Source organism: Stegostoma tigrinum, chromosome 35, assembly GCF_030684315.1.
Source record: "Stegostoma tigrinum isolate sSteTig4 chromosome 35, sSteTig4.hap1, whole genome shotgun sequence".
NCBI lineage: Eukaryota > Metazoa > Chordata > Chondrichthyes > Orectolobiformes > Stegostomatidae > Stegostoma > Stegostoma tigrinum.
The window spans coordinates 14,440,533-14,466,407 of NC_081388.1; the positions used below are offsets into that span (position 1 = coordinate 14,440,533).

The window sequence follows — 25,875 nt, forward strand, 5'->3', positions numbered from 1 at the left end:
CACAGAGACAGTGCAGCACTGCTTGAGGTGGGATTTGAACCTGGGCCCTTAGACAAGTACCTGGGTCTTTGGACTAACATCGCAGCGATAATACCACTAGGCCATTAGCTCCTTGAATGGGCCTGGTGGGTCGAATGACCTATGCCTAGTCTGATTTCTTATGAAGGTGCGAGCACCGTACATTTAGGAGGAGGGAGATGTGGGATTTTGACACAGCGATGATGAGGTCGCTGGTGATAGAGATGGCGTGGGAGTTGTTAGCAAACTGGGAATTGGTGGTGGTTCCCACATTTCCTTTGTCCTCTCACATGGAAGCAGGTAAGCGCTTGGCTAACATGCATTTCAAATTAAGAGCGATAACACTCCCCCAACTTAGTGATACGCTGAGGTTTGAAGATCTTTATCCAATGTAATGTGAAAAAAACAAATAATTGCAGATGCTGGAAATGTGAAACAAAAACAGACATAGCTGGAAAGACTCAGCAGGATCAGAAGAAGAGTAACTGGACCCAAAATGTTTTTCTCTCTCCACACATGCTGCCAGACTTGCTGAGTTTCTCCAATTGTTTCTGTTCTTGCTGTATGACATTACTTGTGTCAGTTTGTTTCAGTTTGGATTACCTAAGCATCTATCGAGCAAATTGTCTGCACTCCAGGAAAGCAGTGTGTCATAGCTGAGTCACAGCACCCTGGTGACAATGAACAAGCAGTGGCGTCAAATATTCACATTTTAACTGAAGTCATTCTTCCTTCAGAATCTCACTCTATCGTCCAGAAAATGTCTTTCATTACCTCACTGTAAACCTGTAAATATTTACACCTATGGATTCTTCCTGTAAATTAACCTCAAGTCCTAAATTGCCCAGCAGTCCAACATCAAAGTGTTTTTGCAGCTCTGAAAGCACTGGACCAAATTTCAAATTTTGACAGGCTTTTCAGCATAACTCATTTCATTTCCTTCATTTATCAAAGAAATATTAACGCTCATTCACATAGTGTCTTTCACAATTCTAAATCCCTTCTTGGCTTCCGAAATCCTAAGCCAATTAAGTGTGTAGATCCTATTGTAATATAATGGTACAGTTGAAATGATTGTTAAGAGAATTGCAAGTAATGCAAAAGGATCTTTCAGAGCCGTTTGTAGGGGAGGTATGGCTTCAGCAGTTCATCTGAAAGATGGTAGCTAAGGCAGTGTGGCACTCCCTCGATACTGCACCGAAGTGTTAACCTAGTGTGAAGAAATTGGACTGGGACCTGAAACCTGAAGGGTTTCTTGAGGGGGGAACATCCTGTCCATGCAGATAAGACTGGCAAATTAGTGGACCTTCAATTCACAACAACAGTTTCACACCTGAATACAGGTATACAATCTATAACATGACGTTAAATTCAAGTGAGTAAGTAGAACATGACTGAAGTTGCGATAGGAATGTGAAGAAAGGTGAGCCCAGGTTACAACAGTGAAGGTGCAGTCAGAGATGTGGGACTGAAAATGGAGAGCTTACATGCGATGACTCAGGGAAGGATTTGTCTGCCCAACTGACGTAACTTCTTTGAAGGAGTGATGCATCATGGGTGAGTGCAAATCCAACAACATCGGAGAAGATTAACACCATTCTGGACAAAACAGCCTGCTTGATTCGAAATCATGTTCAGTGTTCCCTCCCCCTCCATCACCGATGCAGAGTGCCAGCAGTTTGTACCATCTACAAAACACCCAGATTCCTTAGAGTTAAGCCCAATCCCGACCTGTAATTAGTAGCATCTAGAAGGACAAGGACCAGCAGATGCATGGCAACACCACCATCTACAATCTTTCATCTAAGCTACACACCATCCTGAATTAAATGATATTGCTGTTCCCTTGTTGTCACTGGGAAAAGAAGATCCTGGAATTTCCTTCCAAACAACATCCCAACACCAAATGGATTTGCAGTGATTCAGGAAGTTGGGCTCACCACCTTGCGACAATTAGGGAAGGGCACTTAATGTTAGCCTGCCAGCAACATGCACATCCTGAGTATGAATAAAGGAAAGGAGGACAATGTGTAATCGTATATGGGTGATCTACGTGAACATCCAAAAGTAGTTTTTGATAAGGTTTCTCACAAAAAGATGCTACTACAGGTGTTTATGGCTGGAACTGAAGTCAAGACCTCAGTGAAAGAGTGGGACCCATGGAAGGGAAACTATTGAGTTTAATGGATGGGTGACTGTACGGTTTCAAGAAAGACTGTCACCTTCTCAAAGTCAATGAGGAAGGGGCAACACATGCTCAAATCCCAGGAATGAATGAAATAAAAGGAGATGGGTGATGCCAGGAGACTGAGATAAACTACACAAAGTGCCAGGAATTGATGCTTTGGGAAGTATTGTTCCTTGCCTCCATAAATGATTTGAAGGAAAAGTACTCAAAGCTGAGGGGGAGGGGGTTGCACGACAAAGAGGGGAGATGCATCATCCACCATGCTCCTGCTTAAGAAGTAGATAAGACCAACAGAAGTGGGAAGCAGGGTCAGATATAATTCAAGGCCAATGTATGTGGATGGTGGGAAAATGGTTACTGTGGAAGGTGCAATCAGCCATGGACAGGGTAGAAACAGTGACGACTATGGGAGCCAGAGATGACTTGAAATGTTAGCCACTGTGATGAACAATAAGCTGAATGCTCATTCAGACTTCTGGAGATATTGAGCACAAGCTCGAAGGCGTCGTTGCCAGAACGGTTCAGAGTTCACTTCCCACGATATCTCAAATTAACACATGGTCAACCAGGAACACACTGCAGAGAACAGCCATGAAAGTGACAAATGAAGGACTAATTTAAGAGGCAAGAATCGGCCAATGTCTGATGCTTCAGCCTTGTGATAAAGCAACTGAGTTGGGATGCTACAGAAGATGTATACGTGGTTTTAAATGCTCTAGATCAATCCAGGGCATTAGTATGTGGTAATCTAGAACATTAGAGAATGTTGGCATGCATTTTAATTGAATTAAAGGTCACTTCAATTTAGATGTTATATAATGGGTGATAAGCACATACAGATTTTTTTCAGGTTGGGCACTTGGCAAACAAGCATTTTCACTGCAACTTCTGAGGTGTGATTGTAGAAGGTTTCTTCTCCAGTCTTGAGATGAGGTAGAACAATATCCAGGTTAGGGTTGAGAAGTGGCAAGTAACATTGGCAGCACTTATTTACCCGATATTGACCATCTCCAACCAGACAAAATCAAACCATCGCTCTGGCCTTCAGCCACCTCATCATCACTGAACGCTCCATTATCAGCTAGTCTGAAAATGGACTGGGCCAGCCACATAAATATTGTGGCTGATATAGCAGGTGAGAGACTGGAAATTCTTCACTAGGAGTGTGATGGAATACTCCCCACTTGCCAGGACGGGTGCAGATCCAACAACACTCAAGAAGCTTCACGCCACCCAGGCCAAACTAACTAATTTGCTTGACATCATATCCAACATTTACTTCCTCCACCACTGTTGGTCAGCAGCAACCGTGGGTACCATCTATGAGATGCACTGCAGCAACTCAGTGAGGCTCCTTGGAAAGCACCAGCAACAAAAATTACCACTAAGAAGGACAAGGGCAGCAGATACATGGGAACACACTCCCTGCAAGTTTCCCTTCAATCCACTCACTACCTGACTTGGAAATATATCACTGTTCCTTCACTGCTACTGGGAATTAGTTCAGCTCAGTTGGCTGTCAAGTTGATTTATGATGCACATATGTTCAACAACATGGGTTCAATTCCTGCACTGGCTAAGATTACCATGAGGAACTGTCCTCCTCAGCCTTGCCCTTCGCATGAAGTGTGACGACCCTGTCTAATGGTACAGCAGTCCTGGGGTTGGTAAGACTGGGTCAAAATCCTGGAACTCCCTCCTTAACAGCTAGAGGTGTAGCTTTATCGCAACGACTGCGTGGTTTCAAGAAGGTGACTGACCAACTCCTTCTCAAAGTCAATTAGGAAAGGGGATAGAAGTGATGGCCTCGCCAATGATGCCCACACTCCATGAAAGATTGATATAAAAGATGGCTTCCTGATATTTTGCGAGAATGCGAGAGAGCATTGTGCTGGAGTCAAATTAACTACTTAAGAGGAAGGCAAGTGAGTTTGTCAAGGTAATCGAGGCTGGAGGCAGGAGCGCTGTCAATGGAGTAACAGGCATTTCTTTGAATTCTGAAGAAATGACTGCACGCAAGAAGATCCCACAAATCAGAATTATCTTTGAAGAGTTGGCCCAGCTAACAGCAGAGAGGTGGGGACTGAACTTCGAAAAGTTTTAGTTTTTAGTTAGTTATTTAGTTAAGGTGTGAATGAGACACACACAGATCAAACTCCATGTGGTGTTAGTACATGAAGCTTTAAAGTGCATTGATTATAAACGGTGCTGAGAATTTCTGCGGAGATTTAATAAGCAATGTCTTGTTGTGACCATATCTGGAGTATCGTGTGTGCACTTTTGGTCTCCTTATCTGAGGAAGGATGTTCCAGTTATGGAGAGAGTGCAACAAAAATTTACCAGCCTGATTCTGGGGATGGCAGGATTGATCTACAAAGAGAGACTCAAATTAAGAGCTAACTAATATAGTTAGAGCTGTACTTATTGGGAGTTTAGAGGAATGATCTCATGGAAACCCATAAAATTCTTACGGCACTAAATAGGGTAAGTACAGGGAGGACGTTTGCGATGACCGGGGACGCTAGAATCAGGGGTCACGGTCTAATGATATGGAGTAGGCGATTTAGGACTGAGTTGAGAAATATTTTCACCTGCGAGTGGTGAGCCTGTGGAATTCTCTGCCACAGAAAGCAGTTGAGGGCCAAATGTAGAATCTCTACAGTGCAGAAGCAGGCCATTCGGCCCACCAAGTTGATAACGACCCTCTAAAAGGCATCCCATCCAGACTCACACCCCCTGCCCTATCCATGCATTTCCCATGGATAATCCACCTAGCCTGCACATCCCTGGACACTACGGGCAATTTATCATTGCCATCCCACCCTAACCTGCACATATTTGGACTGCGGGAGGAAACCAGGGCACCCAAAGGGGACCTATGGGGAGAATGTGCTAACTCCACACAAAGAGTTGATGAGGGTGGAATCATACCTTCGTCCCTGACGCTATGAGATGGCAGTGCTATCCACTGAGCCACCGCACCACCCCAAACATTGAGGACTTTCAAGAAAGACATATTATATAGTTCTTAGGTCTACAGGAATCAAGGGTATGGGAAGAAAGCAGAATTTGGATGATTAGCCCTGACCATACTGAATGGCAAAGCAGGCTGAAAAGGCTGAATGGCATACTCTTGTTCCTATTTTCTATTTTTCAATGTTGCATAAATAAAAACATTTGTCAGCGATAGTGGATCAATTATATAAAGGATCGTGGGCAGAGCCCCTCATTGCTGGTCGATACTTTTGCAGTGTAAAATGTAAAGTATGCAACACAGAAACAGGCCCTTCGGCCCAATCAATCCATGCCAACGGCTGGGCTGCACCAAAGCCTTGATAGACCCACACCTTTACATGGAGTTATAACGTGACAGGACAGAAATTGGAGACCCTGCAGTTCGTGTGTCTATCATCAGATCAATGGGCAGTGAGTGAATCATTAATAATGGAAGTGGGTGATGGGTGTAAGACAGTAGAAGTGTAAAGCAGGAACTGGATTAGAGAGGAACAGCGGAAAACTCAAGGAAAGCCTGCACTGATGGAAAAGATCAGAGGATGAGTCGTCAACTGCAACACAGATAAGACAATTGAAGAGTTATCTATTTATGCTTGAACACAGCAGGGAACTTCATCGTTATCTTGCTACGCTGTTCAGAGCGCAGATTCTGTCCAAGATAATGAAAGATGATTCACCATTGCTCAAGAGCTGCAGCTGGATGTAACACAGGAAGTAAGATTACCGATGCGCAGTGACTGGTGTAGGTGAGCAGGGAAAAATCTTCTCACCCTTGAACCCCCCCACCCCCGAAATGGTGGGATCTGTTTTGGTGGGAAACTGACACAGACTTGAGTTTTAATCCAGCTGTTGGCATTACCCAAATCAAATGATTCCAGCTCCTGGGGATTCTGCGACCAGTTCTGGGCCCCTTATCTGAGGAAAGACTGGCACTGGAGTCAGTCGGTTGATCCTGGTTATGGAGGGACTGCTTTATGAGGAGACATTGAGCACGTTCTCATTGGAATTTAAGAGAACGTGCGGCGACCTTATTGAAACACACAAGATTCTTAGGGAACGTGATGGGGAAGATGTGGAGATGTTGTTTCCCCTTGTAGGAGAGGCTAGGAGTAGAGGGCATCATTTCAGAATAAGCTGTCACCCATTTAAAACAGAGATGACAATTTTTTCTCTCAGAGGATGGTAAATCTGTGGAATTTTTTATTGCACAGGGCTGTCAAGGTTAGGTCATTAAGTTTGGTTAAGGCTAAGATATGAAGTGTTTTTTAAATCAGTGAGGGGAAGATTTAGATAAGTGCATGAATTAGAGCTGTTTGGAGGGATATGGGTCAAGCGTAGGCAGGTGGGGCTAGTTTAGTTTGGGATTGTGGGCTGATTGGACTGAAGGGTTGGTGACTCTACAAATCAATGAATGAAGGCTCTTGTGGAAAAGGCAGGTACCTGGAGTTGACGATTATCAGATCAGCCGTTGATGACATTAAATGGCTGAGCAGAGTTGATGGGCTGAATGGCTTACTTCTGCTCTAATGTCTATGGTCTCCCTAACCAAATTAGGGAGGGATGATGGAAAGCTGTGTTTGTTTTGTCAATGGAAGGACCTCTGATTCTTGGGACACATGTCATGACCTGCAAAAGTTCGCTGGTTGTCGGACTTCCGAGATTTTAAGAACTGCCAAGAATGAAAAAAAGACTGGGAAGGTTGATCTGTGTGTCTCTCACTCACACCTGGAGGTCCCACTGCGAGATCTGATGGGCAATGGTGAGGTGAGGTGAGGTCTCCCATGAACAGGAGGAATGGGATATCATCTTGGTCCCAACATAACAGGATAGAGTTGTCTGAGGAATTCAGTTGCAGGAGTGTGAGTCCCTCAGTCTGGGGCCAGTGAACCTAGAAGACCCTAGACTCAGGATGGGGGAAGGCAAGGCAACTGGCACGTGCCAGCACCCACCCATGAACTTCCCTACTCAGCATACCTCAGATCCACATACAGCTGGCACTCTCACTTCCTCACCCTTAACCTATTTCCTTTCCCACCCATGGCCCACGCTCTACCATTCTCTCACAGAATCCTTACAGTATAGAAGCAGGCCATTCAGCCCACACTGTCCCTCCGATCAGCATCCCACTGAGACCTGCTCTCCTCCCTTTTCTACCCCTGCATTCCCCATGGCTGACCCATCTAGCTTGCAAATTATTGGACACCACGGGCAATTTAGCATGGCCAATCCATCCTAATCCAGCACATCTTTGGGCTGTCGGAGGAAATGAGAACACATAGAAGAAACCCACACAGATATGGGGGGAATGTGCAAATTTACACAGACAGTCGCCTGAGGGTGGAATCGAACTCGGGTTCCTGGTGCTGTTAGACAGCAGTGTTAACCACTGAACCACTGCTGTCCCACCAGCACTCTGCTCCTCTGCTGTTTGCCCATTCTCTCCTTCGTACAGAAACCCTGACAAACGCTCACACCATCTCTGCTCTCTCTCCCTGTACAACTTGGCAGGGGGCAGAGTTTGGGGATTGGGTGATGTGGGGGTTTGAGTTGGCATCTTCCTTTATCTTCTCATGAAAAGTGGGCATCATGGCATTTTTGTTGCCATCCCTAACTTTAAAATGAATGGCCTAGCAGGCCATTTCAGGGGGCAGTTGGATTGACCCACATTGCTCTGGAGTCACACATAGGTCAGAACAGGTAAGGATGGCAGAGTTATTTCCCTAAAGGCAAATAATGAACCAGATAGATTTTTACAGCAATTGATGATATGTCGTGGTCATTGTTCCTCAGGTTAGGTTTTGATCTCAATGACCAATTGCAATGTGTGCTTAGCAGTTCTAGTCAGATGGAGGGCTTGTTTGAACGGGAGGTAGAAGACTGAGCCTCAGGAGGGACCAATGCTTATACAGAAAAAGAGAGCTGGTCATCTGAATCATCTGCCTTGTGTGTGTGTGTGTGTGTGTGTGTGTGTGTGTGTGTACGTGTGTGTGTGTGTGTGTGCGCACGTGTGCATGCATATATGCCTGTGTGTGAGTGTGCATGTGTGTATGTACCTGCATGTGTGTATGTATGCATCTTGCGTGTGTGTGTGTGTACGTGTGTGTGTGTATGTAACTGTACATGTGTATAACTGTACATGTGTGTGTGACTATGTCCATGTACGTGTGCACGTGGGGCTGTCGTGTGTATGCATATATGCCTGTGTGCATGTGTGTAAGTGAGTGTGCATGTGTGTATGTGCCTGCAAGTGTGCATGTATGCATCCTGTGGGTGTGTGTGTGTGTGTGTGTGTGTGTGTGTGTGTGTGTTGTGTGTGTTCCCATATATGTGCATGTGTGCATATATGTGCCTGTGTGTGTACCTGAGTGTATGTGTGACCATATGTGTATATACCTGTGTGTGAGGGCAACAGCAGACAGCAGAGAAGGTAGCAGGTACTGCTGGAGTTATTGGTGTTAGTGTAACCTCTACTTGTGATCCTCATCAGAGGTGAAAGTTACCATGCTGTGATGAAGGCTGGCATCAGGTGGGTGCCACTGAATGTCTGGCACTTTTTCAACCCAGTGAAGTGCCTTTTCAAGAAGTTGGCTATTGACCTCCAAACAGAGAAAGCTCTCTTTGTGAAAGCTCTCTCACCTGGTCATTGCTTGAGCTCCTCGGTGTAATTGATCAAAGGCTTGTCAGTTTCACTGAACAAGCCCTTCCCATGTGTAGACACAGAGTGTGCTGTTGGGAAATAATGAGTTCATATATAAAAAAGGCTCTTAATTGACTCCTTAATCACCTGAATTGTGTTCCTGTCAGTTTGCAGGGGGTGTTAATGGCATATCAATCATATTATCCAACTGAATGATACACAAGTGAAGGGCACTGATTAAATACCCTTAGCACATATAAAGTGAGACTGCTGGGACACTGAAGATTGCTTTTGGAGAAGGCAGACACATCTGATGTTGCATTCTGGAAATAAATCTAACTTTTGGAGCAAAGAGTGGTGATTGATTTGTCACATCAGCGTTAGGCTTCAGAATGATTTAAGCTGGGAGGATCCCAGTGGATTCATAACTTGTGCCGTGGAAAGCTGTGATCGGATGTGTTCCACCACACACTCTCCGGAACCCAGCTTTACTGGCCTGGGAGAATCCTACACAAATTTTCCCCTTCCTGCACTTTTCTTGAACAAGGACTGTCCATTCCCAAACACGGAAAATGAAAATTCCAGAGCGCAAGAGCAGAGAATGTTCTCCAAAAATGAGATAAAGCATTTAATGAATCATGGGGTAGTCTGACTATTATCCTATACTTAACCTTCTGTCAAAACTTAATTGAGTGTAATTGTTGCTGAGACCCAGTGAACATAATTGGAAAATAGAAGCATAAAATTAACTATATGGACATTAAAAGAAAGCAAAATAAGCTTTTTAGGCACATCATTTTGCTGTCGCGCTTTCAAACACTGTGCCATCATAATTCCAATGTGGGATCATAATTGTTAAATTGTCAGTTGGATGATTTAAGACACTGCTAAGTGACAGCAACGTTCACAACTTGGACATTTCCACCTTCTGGAATCTAGGAGCCGCACGATTAAGAGACTGGAAGCGAAATAGAGAAAGACTTGCATTTCTGGAGCGCCTTTCGTGACAGCAGGACGCCCCAAAAGCACTTCACCAGCAAGGATAGTCACTATTATAATGTGGGAAACACAGTAGCCAATTTGGGGACAGGGGAGTTTCCACACACAGCAGTGTGATGGTGAGCTGATCATCTGTGTTTGGGGAATGTTGCCTCACAGATAAATATTGACGGGGGCACTGGGGGGGGGGGGGGGGAACAAGGGGGTGTGTGGGCGGAAGGTGGGGGTTGATGTATACAGGAGGTAATTCCCTTGAGGTTTGGATAGTGCTGGGATCTTTACATCTAGTGGAGTATCAAGACATCATCCAAGAAACTGCACCGAATTTAGAGATTGATTCAACCTACAATTTCGACCGAAGACAGGGGTATTGCAAATGCTGAGTCACAGCTAAATACAAGGAAAATGTGTTGGAGAAACTCAGAAAACATTAATAGAGTTAACATTTCGAGTCTGATAAGTGAGGCTGAGTAGGATGCTTGTCAGGAGGTTGGTACAGACTCGATGGACTGAACGCCCTCTCTCTGCACTGCAGGGATTGTACGGTTCTTCTATGAATTTGAAGGTCTGGTAAAGCTTCAGGAGAACAGGATGCTGTGTTGGTGACAATAAATATCGCAGGGCAAAAGATCAATGAAGGATGTGTAAGCCCTAAACAAGAAGGTCCACGAATTCTATTGTCTGTTAGGGACCTTACATCTGGATTATGAAACTTCAAAAACAGCAGACACATGTCTCAGGCCTCACTTCAATGAAACAAAAACAGAAATTGCTGGAAAAGCTCAGTAAGTCTGGCAGTATCTATGGAGAGAAATCAGAGTTAACGTTTCGGGTCCGGTGACCCTTCCTCAGCTTTTTCAGCAATTTCTGTTTCTGATTTTCTTTCAGTCTTCACAGTTCTTTTAGTTTTACTCACTTCAGTGAAGTTGGTCTGGTGAAGGCAGCTGTACTGGTGAAAGCAGACTATAATCAGGCTGTGGTTAGTGCAAATGTATAGTCATAGGGATCTACAGGACAGGAAAATGCCCATTGTACCAAACCTAATTGTGTAACTATTCAAGTTCCATTTTCCAGCATCTAGCCCATAGCCTTGTATGCTTTGGCATCGCAAGTGTCTAAATACTTCTTCAATGTTAATGATGGTTTTTGCCTCTTATAGACAGTGAGGTGCAGATTCCTACCACCCTCTGGGTGAGAAAGATTCTCTGCTAAACCTCCTGCCCCTTCCCTTATCTGCACCCCCACATCCCCCTATCCCGGTCAATGATGCCTCCCCAAAGGGGAAGTGTTTCTTCATGTCTACCCTGATTATGCGTACCTCCTCCCCCACCAACACCCCCCCACCAACCCACTGTCCTTATGTAAGCAACAGGACATTGGAAGGTGGAGGGGACAGGAAACTTATGGAAAGGCCTGGGATCTGGGACGAGGCTGGTGGAGGATGCTTGAAGTTTTTCTTTAATTCATTCACAGGATGAGGGCGTCGCTGGCCAGGCAGCATTTATTCCCCATCCCTAATGGCCTAGAGGGCAGTTCAGAATCAATCACATGGCTGTGGGTCTGGAGTCACATGTAGGCCAGACCAGGTAAGGATGGCAGATTCCTTCCCTAAAGAACATTAGTCAAACAAATGGGTTTTTCCTGACAATTGGCAATGGATTCATGGTCATCATTTGAGTCTTAATTCCAGATATTTATTGAATTCAAATTCCACCATCTGCCGTGGCAGGATTCAAACCAGGGTCCCCAGTACGTTATCTGGATTAACAGTCCAGCAATAATGCCACTTGGCCGTCGCCTCCCAATTGCGTCAGGAGTCCAAAATCTTGCAAATATTCTGTGGGGAGGTGTTATTATTTGATTTATGAATATTATGTGATTCATGATTGTTACACGTACCGAGATAAAGTGAAAAGTATTGTTTTGCATGCTAATCAGACAAGTCCTGCCTTAGAGATAGTAGGACCTGCAGATGCTGGAGAATCTGAGACCACAAGGTGTAGAGCTGGATGAACACAGCAGGCCCAGCGCATCAGAGGAGCAGGAAAGCTGACGTTTCGGACCTAGACCCTTCATCAGAAATGGGGGAGGGGACGGGGGTTCTGAAATAAATAGGGAGAGAGGGGGAGGCGGGTTGAAGATGGATGGAAGAGAAGATGGACCTAGAGGACAAGATAGGTCTATCTTTTCCTCTATCCATCCTTCCTGCTCCTCTGATGCTGCTTGGCCTGCTGTGTTCATCCAGCTCTACACCTTGTTATCTCAAATCCTACCTTATGTTAGTATATCAGGGTAATAGAACAGTATGCAGAATATAGTGTTACAGCTACAGTAAAGATGCAGAGCAAGATCAGTTCTAGTGTGTCAGAGGTCTGTTCGTAAGTCTGATAACAGCAAGAAAGAAGGCGTTCTTAAATCTGTTGGTACATGTTTTCAAGCCTTTGTATCTTCTGCCCGATGGAAGAAGGCAGAAGAGAGTATAACCGGGGTGGGGAGGGGTGTTTAATTATGTTGGTGCTTTTCCAAGTTGGTGGGAACTATATTTGGAGTCAACGGATGGAAGGCTGGTTTGTGTGATGGACTGGGCTGTATTCACAACTCTCTGTAATTTCTCACAGTCTTGGGCAGAGCATCTATAAAAATTAGTAAGGATCATGGTGGACATGCTGAATTTCCTTAGCCTCCTGAGGAAATAGAGGCCTCAATGTGCTTTCCTCACTGTAGCAGTGCAATCGCTACTGTCTGCCGCAGGTCAACGGGAGCGTTGAGTAGTCAAACAAATGTCAGACCCCTGACTCGCAAATTAAAAGTGTTCCAGTGTTTAATTTGGTTGGGGGTGCTGGGTGGTGGTGGGTGGTAATCCCTGGAAGTCTAGAACGTCCCACCAACATGGTGGATGGTGAAGCTATGCACAAGCTTCATGTCTGCCAAATTAGGGCCTTATTCACCCAATTAGTGCCTGAAAAACCAACTCTGTGTTAGCCATATTTGTGGGCCTGTGTTTGCACAGCAGAGCTATTTTTATTAACTTGTGGAACACAAGTGAAGCTGGTTGGGCCAGCATTTGTTGCCCATCCCTAATTGTCCAGAGGGCATTTATCAATCAACCTCATTACTGTGGGTCTGGAGTCACATGTAGGCCAGACCAGGTAAGGATGGCAGATTTCCTTCCCTAAAGGGCCTTAGTGAACCAGATGGGTTTTCCCCCAGGCAATTGACAATGGATTCACATTCATCATTAGATTCTTAATTCCAGATTTTCATTGAATTCAAATTCTACCATCTGCCACAGTGGGATTCAAACTCAAGTCCCCAAACATTACCTGGGTCTCTGGATTAACAGACCAGTATTAATACCGCTACGCCATCACCTTCCTGTTGAATGGCATTGAAATGGAGAAACAAAGGCGACGAGGGGAATAAATTATTAATTAGGGGCTGGGGTGCTGGAAGCAGACCAAAGAGGCAAATGCCTTTCCGGGCCTTGGAAATTAAGGGCATCGAATACTCAAACAAGGAATTGATGTTGAATTTTGATGAGACTTTGTCTGTAATTCTTGATGTTCCTTTATTGAAAGGGCACTGCAGTGCTGGAAATTGTTAGCAGAAAAGACAAAAAAAAAGCATTCATATAGTATTTCTCATTCACACTCAATGCCCCAAAGTACTTTAATGCTGACAAAGTCTTTATTGGTGCATAGAACATTTGCAAGGATGTTCCCGAGACTGGAAAGCTTGAGTTATAAGGAGGGACTTGTGGAGTTTTTTCACTGGAGTGTCGGAAGCTGAGAGGTGACCTTACAGAAGTTTTTAAAACCAGGAGGGGCATGGACAGGGTGAATAGCCAAGATCTTTGTCCCCAGGGTAGGTGAGTCCAAAACTAGAGGGGCATAGGTTTAAGGTGAGAGGGGAGATATTTAAAAGGGACCTGAGGGGCAACATTTTCATGCAGAGGGCGGTGCATGTGTGGAAAAAGCTGCCTGGGTAAGTGGTGGAGACAGGTACAATTACATCATTTCATTGACAAGTACATGGTGCAAAAGGTTTAGAGGGATAAGGGCCAAACACGGGTAAATGGGACGAGTTCAGTTCAGGAAACTTGGTCTGCATGGATGGGTTGGACCTAAGGGCCTGTTTCTGCTCTATACGACTCTATTCTCGAAACACCACTACTGTAAATGAGGAAATCTGGCAATGACTTTGCACACAGCAAACTCCTACCATATTAACAAGACCAGGTAATTCTTGGTACTCAATTGGTATTGCCCGAGCGATAAGCATTGACTAGGAGGGCCCCATCTTTGAAATGCATACTTAACATCAAATGAGAGGGCAGGCAGGATATTGGTCCAACATCTCACATTAGCTCCGCAAGGCACATAGCACCAGAGTATCAGCCTGAAATTTGTGCAAACCCCAGAGAGAGGGTCTTGAGCACACAACCGAGTGCGGCCTGCCGGGCCACAACTGATAGAAGAGCCTCCACTGTTACGAAAGCTTATCACATTCCCAGGATAACTGTTAGTCATTGCACAACAAGTCATTTTTGGAGAACAGTCGCTGTAAAATGAGAGAATGCAAATCACAGCAAGGCGCTGCTTGACCAGTTAAAATGCTTTTCCAATTAAATGATGACAGGGTACGTTGTCCCAGAAACAGAGGAACATTTGATCAAGATGGTACACGCCACTGAGCAATTCGACCTGGAATATGTTGTCAGTGTGTAATGCCACTTGTTTTGAGGTTATGTTCAGGAGTTGCACAGTTTTAGCTTTTGTGGCTTTCCTCATCAAACAGCCTCCCCATCTTTCCCCGACTCCTGGACATCATCCTGGCCACTCACCCACTCTATTGGTGACCTTGAAGAACATAAGAACTGGGAGTAGGAGGTAGGCCATTCAGCCCCTTGAACCTACTCCACCATTTAATACTATTATCGCTGATCTAATCTCAGCCTCGATTCCACTTTTGTGCACTTTCCCCCACTTTCCTCCTTAACCCTTTAACCTGTTACTAGCTAAGAATCATTTCATCTCCTCCTTAAATTTATTCAGTGTCCCTGCATCCACCCTACTCTGGGGAAGTGAATTCCACAGATTCATGACCCTTTGAGAGAAGTAACTCCTCCTCATCACTATTTTAAGTCTGCCCTTCCTTATCCTAAAACTGTGACCTCCTGTTCTAGGTTTCCCCACATGAGGAGACATCCTCTCTATGCCTACTTTGTCAATCCCCTTCATACACCTCAATGAGATCTCCTCTCATTCTTCTAAACTCTAGAGAGAGCATAGGCCTAAACTGCTCAATCTCTCTTCACACGACATACCTGTCATTCTGGAATTAATCTAGTGAATCTCCTCTGAACTGCCTCAATTGCAACTATATACCTCCTCAAGTAAGGGGAACAACATAGTACGCAGTAGTCCAGGTGCAGTCTCACTAATGTCTTGCACAGTTGCAAGAACAATTTCCTAGGTGAATAGTCTATTCACTTCAGGATAAATGCCAAAATTCCATGTGCCTCCCTTATAACCTGCTGTACCTGCATACCTGTTTTCGTCAAATCAGGTACAGGGACACCCAGATCCCTCTGTACTGGAGCACTCTAAAGGTTCTCTCTATTCAGACAATAAGTTGCCTTTCTATTCCTCCAACTAAAGTGGATAATCTCATACTCAGCCTTGTTAAACTTTGTCTGCCAGCTTTTGGCCCGTTCACCTAAACTGTCCATATACATTTGTAAATTTCTTACAATTTCACTTGTAAATTCAGCTTATGTTCCCACTTATTTCAGCGTCATGTGTAAATGTGGCTATAATACCTCTATCCCCGCATCCAAGTCATTAATACAGACGGTAAATTGAAACACATTGAGGCCAGTGATAAATCTGATAGCCCAAGTTGAAGCATTAACTTGAGATTAACATTTGAACATATCTTAGCATTCTTTAATTACAATCGTTGCTCTAAAAAGAAGTTGGTGGTGAAAATAAAAGCTGAAGGAGCATGCATTGGGAAAGCCCTCTGCTCACGGAATCTCATACAAGCAAAATGTGTGGAACAAAAGGTATGGATGCTGGGGTGGGTTGCCGAAATGAAATCTGGGGCTATGGGAGCACTCAGAACAAAGAAGACATGGCTGAACCTAGAGTCAAAAGCGAAACGAAAATGCATGCTACTGAGAGATCAGATATTGAAACAGAAATAGCAATGTGTCGCCATGCCAAGAAAAGATTAAGATAGCTCGAGATGTGATAAGAGACAGCCAGCTAGAATTTAACAGCAATCCAGTCATTTCCGTTAATCTCTATTGCATGTAAACATCAAAGCTATGTTAGGTGAGCAATGGTAACATTTTGTCTCAATGAGATCAGCCAAAGAACCTGGGGTTAATCATTTCCAAGCTTGAGTGAACCAAGGGGTTATTTACAAGGGTTTTAGGTTATTTTGACAGGGTAAACAACGCGAGAAGCTGTATGCAGTGGCAGTTAGGGCATTAACTCAGGTTGAGGTGTCAGAAATAAAACAATGGAAGGTGTATTTTTCCCAGGATGGGGGATTTCAAGGCTGGGGGGCATATTTTAAGGTGAGAAGAGAGAGATTTATAAAAGGCATGGGGGCAAATGTTTTACACAGAGGGTGGTTCGTGTGTGGAATGAACTTCCAGAGGAAGTGTTGAATGTGTGTACAATTACAATGTTTAAAAGACACTTAAGTATATGAATAGGGAAGGTTTGGAAGGATATGGGCCAGGACCAGGCAGGTGGGACTAGTTTAATTTGGGATTGTGTTCAGCATGGTCTGGTTGGACTGACATTATGTATCTATGACTCTATGACTTTTGAGAATTGTTTCATACTCAGTGAGTTGCTCCAATCTGGGGTGCTCTGCTTGGAACCGTGAGGGAAGCAGTCTCAATGATGATGTTTGAGAGGGTAGCAGAATGTTTCAGGAAGGAGGGACTTCCAGGGTTATTGAGTGAAGAGCAGCAGAGTGGGACTCAGAGGATAACTCTGAGGGCCAGTCCCTGTATGATGGGCAGAGTGGTTCACTTTGCTTCGTGCATCATGGTTGGAGGGTAAGTATTGTCACACTCTTCCTCATTGGCTGGTGAAGTCAGAGGTCCTTTATTTGGAAGAATGAAGGTGCATCTGTGAACGAATTCCCCTCTTTTGCACAGCAAAGGGGAATGGTTGGGTGGCCGACTGAGGGAGAGACCCATCCTGTTGTTTGTAAAATGGTAAGTGATTACGCGTGTGAAAAGGCAAAACTTGGAAGGCCACAGTGAGGTGGAAATATGAGGATATATAACTCTATCCAAAAGGCAAGCCCCAACACCTGTTTGGCGGGCTGAATGGCCTCATTTGGTGCTTATGATTCACTATCCACTCGGAAACTACCATCGGCATAATGGTTTTGAAGGGCAATCATTACATTTGGGGTAGAGGGATTGGGTGAAATTGAGGTTTCAAAGCCTCTGGACTATGCACTGAGTTTTTCGAAGGGACAGTACCAGAGAAGATCCATTGGCCATTTTGTTTCCTATGAGCACAAAAACGTTTTCGTAATTCACAGCCTGGGGAGAGCTAGGGTGAGGGTTGCGGGGCACAATGGGCTTGTAATACTGCAGTTGAAGGACAGTCTCCCTTTTGTATTCAAGCGGGAACAGATGGAATTCTGTGAACTCCAATAAGAACTAATCTGACTACTTAAGAGTTGAAACTAATGGGAATCTCACTCTCCTGCTCAGTAGACCTAGTTAAAATTGGGACAGAAGGGTAAGTCAGTGATGAGGTTTGTGATCTTCTATTGTTAGCCCATGTAACAAACTTGTTAGCTGAGTTTTTTGTTGAGTCTTATATCTTGAAGTTTATTTACAACACTGACTACTTACAAAGCTACCATATCACAGACTTATACACAGCTTGGGCTCTGTGCTTTCTGATGTTATCGTACATTACATACACATAACTGACTGACCCTATTACATGGAGAGAGGGACTGAGAGGAGGCGGGCACCTCTACATCACACAATCACATGTTGTGATGCAGCATAAGGCTATATTTCCCATCTGTTCCTGAAGCTATCATTGCAGTATGATGGGGCATAATGTCACAGAAGTTAGGTAGCTTTAATGCTTCTGCAAACGCTGCTTAGAGTCATAGTCATTGTCACACAGCATGGAAATAGACCCTCCTGTCCAACTAGTCCATGCCGAACATAATCTCAAACTAAACTAGTCCCACCTGCCTGTTCCTGGCCCTTATCCCTCCAAACCTTTCCTATTCATGTACTTATCCAAATGTCTTTTAAACATTGTAACTGTACCCCGACCCACCACTTCCTCAGGAAGTTCATTCCACATGCGAATCATATTCTGTGTAAAAAATTTGCCCTTCATCTCTCTCCTCTCACCTTAAAAATGTGCCCTTTAGTCTAGAAATCACCCATCCTAGGGCAAGGGCAACTACCATTAACTCTGTCTATACCCCTCATTATTTTATAAACTTCTGTAAAGCTGTCTCTCAAAGCCCTACGCTCCAGTGAAAAAGATCCCAGTCTATCCAGCCGTTCCTTATAACTCAAACCTTCTATACCCGGCAACATCCTGGTAAATCGCTTCTGAACCCTCCACAGCTTAATGATATCCTTCCTATAACTGGGTGACCAGAACTGGACATAGTATTCCAAAAGAGACTTCACTGATGTCCTGTACAACCTCAGCATGACTTCCTAACTCCAAGACTAGCTTAGTTTCAATGACTTTCCAATTAACTTAATGACCAGCAACTCCTTCATTAAAGCAAGTTGGTCTGTTTGCTTATTCTTGTACACCAATACTGCGTCTTTGCTAACTTTCCAACCTCGAAAAGCGCTCCTCGATAACACAGCTCAGAAATCTGAGAATCCAGAATGAAGCTGTAGCTGGTGAATTATCTCTTCAAACTTCAAACCCAAACCAAATTTGCTCTCTGAAGGATAAAGTTAGGTCATGGAGGTCAGCCAGAGTGACACACTGACTCAACAAGGGCCAGTGAAAACAGGGCTTTAGTAAACACCGTGTCATACCAATATCAGTAAACAAAGTATTTTAAGATCATTGTTAATTCTTCTCCTTTATTGGATAATTGCAACTATGACTTTAGTAGAGGGTAAGAGAGAAACAGGAGGAGTCTGCACCTGCCTGAACTGTCAAAAAAAAATTCCGGTAGAATTCTAATTAAAATCTGACACATTATTTTTGTACCAATTGGAAGCAAAACGAACATGAGTAGAAAATGATTTAAGAAAAGGCATTTCTTGAAGGGTATCTTCAACTTGAAGGATGATCTGGAGTTAATAACAACACAGGTGACACCGAGTATAATATAAAGCAAATGTAGCCAGTGTGGTTTGGATTGGAAATACACCGTACGGTAGTAGCTTTCAAAAGCCAATTAAGTAAATACATACGGGAGAAATGGATATGGGGAAAGAGTGGGTTTATTTTGCAATCATTGAAGTATCATCAGCTGAAAGACATATTTTGCTTTTCATCAAGAATACCAACTCAAGGGGAAAGCCAACGTTTGCACTGCATGACGGGGGAGTGCTGATTGGTTGGTAAGCAAACACTGATTGGTGATACGGCCTGAGGGGAGATTGCTGATTGGTAGGTACGTAGACTGTGATTGGTAACAGCAAGGCCATGAGGAGCACACCAGTTAATGATGACTGAAAGTTAACTACAAGGCTTTGTTTAAATTTGAAACTGGACGGGGTAACTCTGATTGGTTGGGCAATTACCCTGAGAAACGAGCTGTCACCTGAACAGGGGTTGAAATGAAAGTATAAAGAAAATATAAAGGTGCCTGTTGTTGGACATTTGCATGACATTGATTGGCTGCCATTGTAAAGATCATTTGAGTGCTTTTTGACTGGATTGCTGGGGGTAATTGTTAAATTTTAGCTCTTTGCCAGCACAGCAGCTTAGGAACATTGATTACCTCTTTACGCCGTAGGCCATGTTAAGTAAATTGTCCAGCCTGTGAAAGAGAAGGAGACGGAAGGAAGGGTGGATGTTAGTATGTATGAAACAGTAGTCTTTATTCGAAGAGAGAGAAAGAGTGAGAGCGAGGAAGACGAAAGACAGCACAGCAGATATACAGCACTAGGTACATATCACAATATATAATGAAACAATACCAACCACACCCTCTGCAGCAATATGGGACTAGCATGACTGCTGAATTTACATGGCACAGAAAGTCTGACAAGAATTGTCAGGGTTTGGCTGCATCACTGCACTAGCGTGTGTAACAGAAAAATGGGCTCACCAACCATGACTTGCCAAATTATTTCTTGTCAACTGTAGGTGTCTATTTTCTCACAAAGAAAGATTGGATTTAAAAGGAAGAAACAAGTTTAGTTTTGTACCAGCTCAGGCGCGATATTGTAGTTGGCGCAACGTCTGAGTATATCTCACTTACATTCAGCTGCAGGAAAGTCAAGAGTTCAGTGTCTAGACCCTTCTCCTCACCTCTGTGAGAAGCAGAATCGACAGAAAGGAAATAAAATCATTTCTAAAGCAGATGCTAGATTCCTAATTGTTTTGCTTTAAGTGCTATGAAAAGCAGGGCGAGAGTGCACAGAGAGTCTGTCATCTCATTCCATGCTGCATCTTCAGGGTGTGCGTGTCGTGGGTGTATCCAATATTTGTTGCATATCCCTAATTACCCTCGAATGGTGCAGTGGAGTGCCTCCTTCGCCAGCTGTTGATTTGTCTGGGTCCTGTAAAGGGCAGTGTAGAGTCAAACCTATTGATATTGGAACTGGAGTCAGGTTTACCTCCCTAAAAGGCTTTACTGTTAGCAACTTATTTCCCAATTTTCTTTCTCTTACAAATACAATTCATATTCTCAAGCTATTGTGATCTGAGCTCAAGTCCGTCGGATTTTAAGCTCTATGTTGGCACTATGTCTTCTGTACATTGGCACAATGTTTTCAGTATGTTTCTGAATGTTGGCGCTGGGCCACGTGAAGGTCTCTCTTTCTCAACCTCTCCCCTCACCTGAGTTATGGTGACCCTCACATGAAACCACCACACCTGTCGTCTCTCTGTCTCTCATGAGAGAGCAGCCCTATGCTCTGGTGGGGCAATGGCGACTTTGCCTTCAGCTTTATTAGGCCACATGCATTTTATCTGGGTTTAATTGACTACACTGCACAGTATTTTTCCCTTTGTATTGAGCAGTTGATGTGGGCAGAGTCGGTTGCAGTTCACTAAGAAACACATTATCTCTGATGATGTTAATCTATAGTGCTCTTGCAAAACAATGCTAAGCTTAAGAATTTTCTGAAAAATCAATGAGGATTTACTGATGGAAGCAGCTGCTTTCCTCGTGTGAATTGACACAGTTATTGTTCAGAGTCACAGAGTCATACAGCACAGAAACAGGCCCTTCAGCCCACCAAGACTAAACTAACAACTGCCGAACACCTATCCCATTTTCCTTTCCCGGTCCATTGCTGTTGCATAGTTTATGTGTTTAATTTGCCTCAGAGCAACAAAGTGATGATACCAGCATCTTACGCATGCAGGAATGTTTTCTTGAAACAGAGTTTTATACTTGGTTTGAAAATGTCTACATCACACTTCCAGCGGCTTTCTGTAGAGTCTGCTCGTTTATCTCAGTCCTCATCCAGCTTCTGAACAACGGGGCATGGTGAGCATCAATAGTCATCAGACCTTAGGCCATGATAAAAGGAGTCCTGAAGTTGAAGCTTTTCATTGGAAGACCCGCAGACATGGGAGCAGAAGTTGGCCAATCAGCCCATGGAGCCTGCATTCAATGAGATCATGGCTGATCTGATATTCCTCAGCTCATTTTCCTGCCTTTTTCCCTTTCTTGAATGCATCCAGACCAGGATGCAGGGAACTGACTTCATTAGAGAAACACAATACTCTACAGAATGAGGAAAGAGTGCTGATTGGTTGAGCCATAATTGGCATGGGGATGCAGTAAAAACAGTGAGATGCCAATCTTAATTCTCAGGCTAGACTCCCTAACCAATCCGAATTTCATAGAATCCCTTCAGTGTGGAAGCAGGCTATTCTGCCTATCTTGTCTACACCACTGACCATCTACAGAGCATCCATCCAGACCCATTACCCACTAACCCCCCAACCTTACTCCCCGTAACCCTGCATTTCCCATGACTAATCCACCTCACCTACACATCCCTGGGTAAATTTATCCTGGCCAATCCACCTAATCTGTTGGAAGAAACCAGAGTGCCCCGAGGAAACCATGCAGACATGGGTAGAATGTGCAAAACACCACACAGGCCTGAGGCTGGAATCTACGCTGGGTCTCTGGCACTGTGAGCCACTGTGCTGCCCTGCATCTACCTGCCTGGTCTGAGAATTGGGATAAAAAGGGCAATTTCACATTTATATTTCATTTGTCAAATATTGTCCATCCATTTAACCTATTTATATCCCATTGTAGCCTCCTTAGTGTCCTCTCAACCACCTAATTTCCTGCCTTTCTTTGTGTCATCAACAAATCTAACTACCAGATCTTAGAACCCTTCATCCAAGTTATTAATATCAATCGTACAAAGTATAGGCTGAGCACTGATTCTCATGCCACACCAAATATTGTATCTCGTCAAAGTGAAAATGAACCGATGATGTCTATACTGTTTCCTATTGGCCGTTACCCGTTTCTTCTTTGAGACTGTGAAATGTAGTCTTCGGTGGATAAATGGGAACCAAATCCAGGTGTCCCTGAGTGCAGTGACATTCGGAATCTTTAAGGAGGTTGAAGAGCTTAAATTCAACAAGTTTGGAATGAAGGCAGTGGGGACGTAGATAAGTGAACATGAGACATCAGAGTTGAAGGTAAGCTCAGAGGCTTGGCAGCAACTTCATTGCCCTAAAGGCAAGACATGGCGAAAACCCTAAACTGTTACAATTACTGGAGTGACTTCATAGATTCTGGCACCAAATCACTCCTTATTTACTCATGTACAGTACACTGGCTATGCCCAGTCAGCTTGGATTCAGTCTCCTGAACTGAGGAGATTCTAATCTCCTGGTGATATTGGTCAGCCAAGGCTTTCCTGTTTGGCCCAGGTTAACAACCCTAATGACTGTTCCAATCACCACAATTATAAAACCCAAAATGGCACAAAATTCCATGACGTTGGATTCCTACTGAAGTCTTTGACTTCCAAAGAAATGGCTCTCTGTTGTTAGCTGTTCAGGGAGTTGGAAAACTTCCATCAAGAGATTCTGACTGCGATCAAAATATTTGAGCAGTAAAAACATGCTCATATCAAGTCCTGGTTAACCCTTCAGTTTTTATTTTGAGGCCAAGTTTGTTCAACGTGATTTACCTCGAAACGATGTTCCAAATGCTGTTAAAATGCTTTTCACGCTCAGAATGCAAGATTCTAAGGCTCTGGGCCATCCAAGTCAATTCAGCAGTCATGGGCCTACATGTCACTCTCTAACCTGGCCCTGGTGTGTGATGACAAATCTGGTTGCCCTGCCAATCCAACAGAAGGGGACCCACAATGCACAGGGCCATGTTGGACAGGGCCAGCAAAAGCAGGCAGGTGTCAACCATGGTGTCTTACCTGAAACGCTGTGCCTGGTGATGCAGGGGTCCGGGGTACCTCCGGCTCGTGGACTGGTACAGCTGAGAGAGCAGCGCCTGGCCAGTCTTTTGACTGGGGTTGTTTGCGAATTTCACTGTGATAGGCTCAGTTGCCCCTAGGGGTTTCTGTCCATTCAGCCCCTTGATTGCTTCCTCTGCCTCTATCCTCTTGTCAAATCGAATGAAGCCAACCCCTCGAGAGACACCTGATTGGGAAAAGGCAGAAAGTTGACGGTGCCACAGGTGAGAAACGGTCTACAGTTTACATAACCTGAGACACTCACTATCATGGACTCACTAAGGTTGAAATACTTCTTTAAACATTCCAATTTATTTTTCTTCCCTTTCGCCTCTCTCTTTGTCTTGCTTTAGACTTGAAATACAGAAGGTGTGCTGCACTGTCAGAGGGGGCCCACTTTCAGAGGAGATATTAAATCTAGGCCCTGGCTGTGACCCCGTATTCAAAGATGTGTTTTCCCCACGATCTACTGGTAATATTTATCGCTTAATGTTACTAATACAGGTAAAATAAAATCAAAATACTGCCACGCACCAGAGATCTAAAACAAACAAACAGAAATTGCTGCAGAAACTCAACAAATCTGCAGAGAGAGAGAGAGAAACCTTCACTGTTTTGAGTCAGAAATGATTCTTCCTCAAGAGAAGATGGTTCTTCATATTGGACTCGAAATGACAACTCTGTTTTTCCCTCTCGCTCTCTCCTCAGATCTGTCTCCAGCACTTTCTGTCTTAATTTTGACAAATACAGGTGACACAGTCATAGAGTCATAGTGCTTTAGAGCTCAGAAACAGACCCTTCGGTCCAATTCATCCATGCCAACTAAATATCCTAAATAAATCTCGTCCCATTTGCCAGCATCTGGCCCATATCCCTGTAAACCATAAATATACCCATCCATGTTGTAATTGTACCAGCCTCCAGCACTTCCTCTGGCAGCCCACTGTCACATTGCTGTGCTGAAATTTGCTGCCGCCTTTCTGACATTACATACAGAGTAGCTAAAGTCCTTTGGGAGTTCTCCAACTCTCAGTTTTGCTGAGGTATTACTTCACGACCACCTATTGCCCTCCCAATCAACCTCCGTGCCTGAGTTCAAGGCATGATGGTCGCTTGACTACGCAGAATGTAGCAGATGAGCTAAGTTTATCATTCAACAGACGTTCCTATTTTTCCACGAACTATTATGATTCACTTGATGGATGAGGCGTCGGACCCTATGTTGACATTACCATCTCTATCCCCATCTGCAGCATCTCTACCACTCAAAGATTGAGTTGTCTAACCAGGCAATAAGAACCGCGAAGAGCTGCAACTGACCTACAGTTAAGGTTTCTCACAGAGGTGGCAATACAGAAAGATATATGATGTTACATTTGTTTTACATTCATTCAGAGGATGAGGGCGTCGCTGGCTCGCCCAGCATTTATTGCCCATCCCTAACTGCCCAGGGGGTTAGGGATGGGCAATAAATGCTGGGCGAGCCAGCGACGCCCTCATCCTCTGAATGAATGTAAAACAAATTTAATATCATATATCTTTCTGTATTGCCACCTCTGTGAGAAACCTTAACTGTAGGTCAGTTGCAGCTCTTCTCGGTTCTTATTGCCTGGTTAGACAACTCAATCTTTGAGTGGTAGAGATGCTGCAGATGGGGATAGAGATGGTAATGTCAACATAGGGTCCGACGCCTCATCCATCAAGTGAATCATAATAGTTCGTGGAAAAATAGGAACGTCTGTTGAATGATAAACTTAGCTCATCTGCCACATTCTGCGTAGTCAAGCGACCATCATGCCTTGAACTCAGGCACGGAGGTTGATTGGGAGGGCAATAGGTGGTCGTGAAATAATACCTCAGCAAAACTGAGAGTTGGAGAACTCCCAAAGGACTTTAGCTACTCTGTAATTAATCACATTGTTGTAGGTCTGGAGTCACATGCAGACCAGACCAGGTAGGGACATTAGTCCTCCCCTAAAGGACAATCATAAAGTAGATGGGTTTTTCCCCGACAATCAGTTCATGGTCATCATTAGATGCTTGATAAGAGATTTGTTGCTGACTTGAATTCAAATTTCACCATCTGCCATGGCAGGATTCGAACGCAGATCCCCAGAACATTATTAAAACAATGAAAAAACTGCGGGTGCTGTTGATCAAAAGCAAAAACAGAAGTTGCTGGAAAAGCTCAGTGGGTCTGGCAGCATCTGCGGGAGAAATCAGAGTTAATGTTTCGGGTTGAGTGATTCTGCTCAGCGTAATGTCACTCGATCCGAAACATTAGCCCTGATTTCTCTCCTCAGATGCTGCCGGACCTGCTGAGCTTTTCCAGCAACTTCAGCTTCCGTCCCC

At 44.2% G+C, this 25,875-nt stretch overlaps 1 protein-coding gene across 4 annotated transcripts in view; it reads right to left on the reverse strand.

Moving 5' to 3' along the window:
* Positions 1-25,875, reverse strand: part of elavl3 (ELAV like neuron-specific RNA binding protein 3) — a 252,150-nt gene that overhangs the window by 10,727 nt on the left and 215,548 nt on the right. For all 4 annotated transcript variants that reach the window (XM_048522068.2, XM_048522066.2, XM_048522067.2 and 1 more), the window contains exons 5-6: positions 23,485-23,710; positions 19,845-19,883 (exon numbers count right to left, since the gene is read on the reverse strand). In XM_048522068.2, the coding sequence (XP_048378025.1) occupies positions 19,845-19,883; positions 23,485-23,710 (265 nt within the window). The remainder of the gene's footprint in view (positions 1-19,844; positions 19,884-23,484; positions 23,711-25,875) is intronic.